The sequence below is a fragment of the Condylura cristata genome, unplaced genomic scaffold (genome assembly GCF_000260355.1).
Source record: "Condylura cristata isolate star-nosed mole 26May11 unplaced genomic scaffold, ConCri1.0 scaffold00012, whole genome shotgun sequence".
NCBI classification, from domain to species: Eukaryota; Metazoa; Chordata; class Mammalia; order Eulipotyphla; family Talpidae; genus Condylura; species Condylura cristata.
Window position 1 is genome coordinate 54,991,721 of NW_004567113.1, and position 6,761 is coordinate 54,998,481.

General features: G+C 60.0%; 1 protein-coding gene across 1 annotated transcript in view; it reads left to right on the top strand.

The window, feature by feature from the left end:
* Positions 1–6,761, top strand: part of CLNK (cytokine-dependent hematopoietic cell linker) — a 63,506-nt gene that overhangs the window by 35,408 nt on the left and 21,337 nt on the right. Inside the window, exons 8-10 of the mRNA XM_004681516.1 lie at positions 5,683–5,708; positions 5,850–5,869; positions 6,584–6,685. Coding sequence (XP_004681573.1) covers positions 5,683–5,708; positions 5,850–5,869; positions 6,584–6,685 — 148 coding nt within the window. The remainder of the gene's footprint in view (positions 1–5,682; positions 5,709–5,849; positions 5,870–6,583; positions 6,686–6,761) is intronic.

Genomic DNA, 6,761 nt, shown 5'->3' on the forward strand with positions numbered 1-6,761 from the left:
CCTAGCCGGGACGCGGTTGCGCGGTCACCCCGCGGGTAATCGTTTGGCCATCCGCACCCCTCTCGGGCTGCACCGGGCGGAGCTGTGTTTGCTTCGGTCCCTCGCGCGGCAGCTTCCCTGGAGGTCCCAGCCCAGGCCCAGCACCCCCGCCGGCTTCGGGGTCAAACGGCGGCCGACACTGCCCCCTGGCGGCCGAGCGCGGCACCGCCTGCCCGGGTGGTAGCCGTAACCCGCTGCTTACCCGCTACCGACCGCGCTAGGCTTGACCTCGACTCGCCGCAGCCCACCTGTAGGGTCAGTGACTTACTCAGGCTTGCCTCTACCTGTGTGGCGTGGCTGTCACCTGCGGCCGTGTGCTGTTAATGCAGAAGGCGCTTGGGAGCACGCTGGGGGCTCGCGGCTCGCTGACTGTGGACACGTGCGTGCGGGTGCGTGGGCCTGAGCGGGCACACCTGGCCGAGGGGCGGGCACACCTGGCCGAGGGGCGGGCACACCTGGCCGAGGGGCGGGCTGGAAGGGCGGCGTCCCTCAGCGACAGACCAGGCTACGGGGCCAGCCGGGCGGCTGCAGACGAGGCCAGGCCACAGGTCAACAAGAGAGAGAACCCCGGAGCGCCCAGAGAAAGAGCCTGAAGATCCGTGGGGAGCTGCGAGGACTGGCTCCGCCTCCTGCCAGGCCCGCTGGCCCGCGCGTGCCGCCTCGGCGCCTGGCCTGCCGCTGCTCCCGCGTACAGCCCAGAAGATCCATCGAGGGCTCCGGGCTCTCTGTCCACCTGCCCCACGGGGAGATCGCGGCCCGTGCCTGCGGGCACTGCCCTTCACCCGGGGGCAGGGAGGCATGGTGCAATGTCCAGCTCACAGGTGAAGTCGGAACCTGCACGCTGGCCGCCCCCGTGTGTCGTCTGAGCACCTCCACGCCGAGAAAGACGCGGTGCGGAGTCCAGGGGAGCGCGGTGACCGCAGGTGCCGCAGAGACACTTTCCCGCTGAAAACGCGAAGCAGCCGCCGCCGGAGACGCAAGGAGCGCCGAGCGGAGCCCGCGGCAAGTGGGCGCCCTGGAGGTTCGGGTGCCACAGGGGCGGGGCGCAGGGTCCACCCAGCAGCCACGGACTGGACGCGAGGCCCTGAGGGTCCTGTAAGGTGTAACAACTTCCAGTGGAGCATGGAGGGAATGGAGAGCCCCGGGGCTGCTTGGAGGAGCTGGCCGCCCGGCTCTTGGGGACACTCTGGACTCGCCTTGGCCCCGCCATTCTCTCTGGGGAAACCTCGCAGCTCTCCCACACAGCCAGTCTAGGAAGACCCAGCTCACTCATGTCATCTTTCTGCAGCGAGCTCCCAGCCCCTGTGGGCTGGCGCCTTCGAGGTGTTTGCTGAACCAACCCTAGAAGCCTAGGAGGTCAGCCATGGAAAGGCGCATTAGAGCTGCCCCCTCGGGTTTCCCACACCCAAGTCAAACCATGCCCAAGTCAATCCCGGATTGTTTCTGGCCTCAGCTCTGTCTCTGTTCCTACACGCAGGCAGATTATATTCTCTCCCTGGGCCTCCAGATCCCATCTGTAGAATTGCTTCAGCATCTAAATTTGGCTAAAAGCAAGCCAGCAGAAGTCTTTTGAGGGCACCCGTAGAATTCCACTTGGCTTCTCAACCAAGCTCGTGCTTCTTCTGGGTACTGGCGCTCAGTGACCTGGGCGTGAGTCTCTTTTCTCGGGGTGTCCCCAGCATTCAGGGAATCTGTGAGCGGGCTCCTCACATACAAGCCCGCCCGCCCCAGCTCAGCTCCCATTCCCACACTCACGCTGTGCTCGGGCCCGCTTGCCCACTCTCCCTCCACTCCCAGGAGACCTGGGTCACAGAGGCCCGGGCTTGTTTGGGAAAGAGATTTCCTCACTCAGTTCCCTCATCCCTCACGACCCCGGCACACAGCTGTGGAACTCAGGGCTCAAATGCCAGTGTTTGAAAATCACACGACTCTCTGGCCTCATCCGAGAAGCTCTTAAAGCTTTGCCTGACTAAATCCCCCCCCCCCCCACCCCGGAATGGTTTCAGCAATTTATCGCTGGAATTAATTTCTGAAAGTTTCCACAAACTTGGACAGATTTCTCGAACAGGCCCTGTCAAATATGCATTAGCCACTTCGATCCTAAGCCGCTTCTTTGGGCTTCTCTATAATTAATCATCGGGACCGGGGAGCCTAATGGTTCACTGTCATCTACTCTGAGACTCTTAGACATAATAAATACGTAATTGAGGCCAAATTTTACCCAGTTAGCCCAGAGTCCATTTCTCTAATTACAGAGCATGAGACTGATGTTCTCTCCCTGACACTGTTGATTTTTATAATCAGATTTTATAGAGAAAGGCCATCATATACATTTAGCGCAAACCGAATGGTGGTTCGCAGAAAAGCAAGTATTACTCTGCTCAGCCCTGCCCACCCGAGGCGCTGCCCTGACGTGAGTGCTCGCGCCACGGAAACTGAAGCCCGGGGCAGTCACAGGTGCCAGTGGGTGAGGGGCAGGACTGGAGCCCAGCTCGAATGACTTCAGAAGCCCAGTGTGGGATGTGTCCTGCCATCACTGCCTCTCTGTCAAGAACCAAATTCTTGGTCCCACATATCTTCTGTTCCAGCCTCTACGTCACAGGTGGACGTACCAAGAGTGTGTGTTTGGTCACTCAGCTCACTGGAGCATTAGCGCTTGGCATCCTGTGTCATCGGGAAATGCTAGTTACGAGCACAGTGAGCTGCCCCTGAACACCTGTTAGAACAACCAAAATGCAAAACTGGCAGCCAGACGCCCATGAAGCCCGGTACCTCTGTTCAACTGCTGGAGGGACTCAGCAACGCACAAGGATGGCTTGGCAATTTCTTACATCCAAACGTGTCCTTCCCCTCTGATCCAGACACTGTGCTTCTGGTATTTACCGAAAGGACTAGAAACTTACATCAACCCAGAAAAAGGAAACTGTGCACAGATGTGCCAAAACTTGGAAGCTGTCTTGCAGCAGGTGAATGGATAAGCGGACGGTGGTCCATCCAGGCCATGGAATGGTATTCAGCACGCAAGAGATGAATCACCGACTCGTGAAAAGACATGGAGGATTCTTCAAGGTCTGTGGAACGAGTCACTCTGAAAAGTGACTTCGTACTTTATGCTGGAAAAACAAAACTATGGAGACAATACAAATGTCAGTGGTTGCCAAGATTATGGGCTGGGGGGAAGATGAACAGGCAGAGCAGGAGCAGATTCTGTATGAGATTAGAGTGATGGAGAAACGTCATGGTACATTTGTCCAACTCCATAGGAGGTTCAGCAGCAGGAGGGAACCCTAAGGTGACCTCTCTGCTCTGGGGGTTCCGAGGTGCAGTGTAGATGCAGGACATTAGCCAAACTATCTTCACCGTCCCCTCTCAAATGCTGTGACGAACTTAAAAATGCAAATTAAGACCCCAGTGAGCGACCACCACACGCCTGTGAAAATAACTAAAGTCCAGAACACTGATAACACCAAATGCCAACGAAGATGTGGAGCAACAGCTTGCTCGCTGCTGGCGTCTCTTCAAAGTGGCCCCTATTTTTACAAGTTATACTCACACAGCACCTCAGAGAAGTCTGAGCATGCACGTATATACGGGTGTTGCAGACTGACCGATAGAAAGGTGGGTAGCAGACAACTTCCAAACGGCAGTCAGAGGTCTTCATCAGTGACCCATGAAGCCAGTTGAAGTTCACACAGCGCTTGTGTTGAGTTTTGCTAACCTCTTGTCTCTGGAGCTAGTCAAGATTAAATGACGTGAACAGCCTCTGAGTTGAGACGGATGCCGTTTTCCAAATACTGGTCTGCTTCCTTCATTTTCTTTTCACAAGGGGACACAGAACGCCTATATGTGCCTTGTTAGCACATCTCTGTCGCTTTAAGCTTACACGAAGCTGCAAAGCAGTCCATCAGGACGCCTGGAAGTTTAGCCAGATTCACGCAGCCAGCTTGATGGTTGAGTGTGCACTTGGAACGGGCATCTCGAGTTCCCACCATAGACATGACAGATAAATAGCTTCAAGAGCCGGGTAACTCACAGTGCGATCGTTAGGCGTCATGTTTGGAGCAGCTGAGACCTTCTTTTTGACATAGTGACGTTTCTATCATTCTTCTTTAGTGGCTCTGTAGAAGTGCCCTAGTGAATGTCTGGAACTGTGACCACCGGCCCACCGGCCCTGGGAGAGCGGGTCTGGAGACGCCTGGTGGAGGGGGTCTGCTCGACCATCCGCAGCCAGGAGCGCCCCAGCCCCGCCGGCCCCTCCTGGCCTCAGGCCGCCGGCTGCTGCAGGACGGCCACACGCCCGGCAGGCCCCACCGCCGCCCTGCGCGCCACCTCCCAAGAAGCAGTAGATTCTGCAGCTCAAGTCAAACTTGGCTCAGCCTGAGGAGCAAACGAGGACAGTCGTGGGGGGTGTAGTTACCGGCGGCCGCCAGCTGGCTAGGGCGCCCGCCCAGAGGATTTCCAGAAGGGGCAGGGCCAGGCTGGGCGCCCTGGGGTGGGCACCCTCCGGGGCAGAGGGCACGGGGCGCCCCTCGGCAGGGAGGCCAGCTGGGCCCTGCCCCTGACTAACGCCCCACAGAGGACAGTCACCATGAAAAGCCACGAGCGGAAGAGACCCGGCTGTTTAGCCCTCACGGGAGCTGACCAAGCCTGAGGACCCTTGATTGCTTTGCCGGATGAGGAAATCAGCCGTCCACTTTGCTTCTGTCCCTTGTTTAATGGTCACCTGCCAGTCCCCCCACCTAGGAAACAGCAGTATCAGGATTCAGACTCCAGAGACTCAGCTTCAAGACGTAGCTTCTCCGCTGTTCCAGACATCTGGGCTGTCTTCGGCTATTAACAAGGCTCCCGCCGTCAGAACCAGACACTGGCCGTGTTTATCGGGGAGATGACCAGGGCTGCGGGATGTGACAGTGAGGCTGCCTCTCGCTCACTGACCCTGAGGTGAGGCCGCCTCGCTCATGCCCACCCTGGAGCCACGAGTGAGCGAGCAGTAAGATGCGCCAGGGTCGGGCAAGTTCTTGTGCAGCCTCAAACAGAAGCGCAGGCCCGGGGGAATGACTCTGTGGCTGCTGACCCTGCTGCCCGCGGCCCCGGCAGTGCCCACTGACCCCTCCCTCCGTGCCTACAGGCCCCTGGTGCCCACGGACCCCCATGCCCACTGCCCCACTAAGCTCCAGAAGCAGCTCGGGGCTGAACCTGGAAGAGAAACAACCTCCACACCAGCAAAGTCCTTTCCAGGCCCCTCTCAGCCTCCCCGGGGGCTGGGCGGCCCCAAGCCACTGTCCTTGTTCGTCCTCAGTTCTGTCACCCCTAAGACGCAGGAGCTGCACCCGGGCCCCCAGAGAGGCTACCAACCAGGAAACGGCGCTGTTTTCCTCTAAGGCATCGGATAAAGGGCAGCAGGGCTGGAGGAAGGAGACAGGTGCAGAGGGCCTTGGGTGTCCCCGCCCCCCGCCACAGGAGCTACAAAGGGGAAGGCTGAGCGAGACCCCATCACTGCAGGGTAACAGGGTGGGGGTGGCAGCTGGGGGCAGGGGGCCTTGCATTAGCAAGGGATTATTCCAACAGGGTTCCCCGCTAAGCCTCTGCAGCAGCAGCTGGGGGCTCCCCACAAACTAACCTGTGCTCCCTCTTCTGTTTCAGGGGACGCACGCATGAAGAGAAGCCAGGTAAGCGACTGCACAGGCGCTCCCAGCAGCTCGGGAGGGCGGCGCGGAGGCCCGGGTTGCTGGCATTTGTGGCTCTTAGTCGCAAACCCCAGAAGGTGGCCCCGGACTGAGCCCTAACTTCTGCTTCTCTCCACTCCGCAGACGCCGCTGCCGCCGCCCCGGTGAGACTTGCTAGATGGACCGGACCGCGGGCGGAGCTCGACGGCTGAGGCAGACGGTGGCCGGGGTGGGGGGAGAGGCTGCAGGCACTGAGCTGGGGGAGCATAGGCGCATGGGGGTAGGCAGTAGGGTCCCCAAGTTTTAGTTGCATAAACAGCCGGCAAGTCAAGAGACCTGGGTAGCAAATGAAACACAGCTGGAAGCGGGGGACCCCCCAACACGCACACAGGTGGGGGCTTGGGGCAGCTCTGAAGAGTGACCCACACGTCACCCTCTGGGAAAGGCGGCGCGGAGGGGTTCCCCGCCATGCTCAGGGAAGCCCACCGGCCTCTCGGGGTGCAGGGCACAAGCGAACAAGCGGGCGAGCCAGCGGAGACGGACGGACTTTGGCCGCTAAGAGGAGGCCACTATTAGCTCCCGGCAGGAAGGGGGCCGACGGAGGAAAGGGGGTGCTGTGTGGAGGGCAGACGGACTCTGGGTGAACCTGGTGTCATGGAGGCCTCGGTGGGTTCTCGGGGCGCACACTGAGGCTCACATAACGCTGTCATGTGGTGTCACCTTGATGAAGCACAAATGTGACTTTCTGCCCTCCTGCCTGGTGGCTAGAGGAGCCAGCCCAAGCCGCCCCCTCTGAGCTGAAGTTGGGGGGCACGGGCAGCCCTGCGTGCTCGGGGCCTGGGGCCGCCCATGACCAGGCCGGGACTCCCCCCACGCAGGCCGCCGACGACACTCCCAAAGAAGTACCAGCCCCTGCCCCCCGAGCCGGAGAGCTGCTTCCCCCTGAGACACACCTTCCCGGAAGCCCAGAGGAGGCCCAGGTGAGAGCCGAGCGCACGACGGGCGGGGAGCCGGCCTGGGCGCAGGACGGCCAGGGCCGGAGGGCCGGAGAGGCCG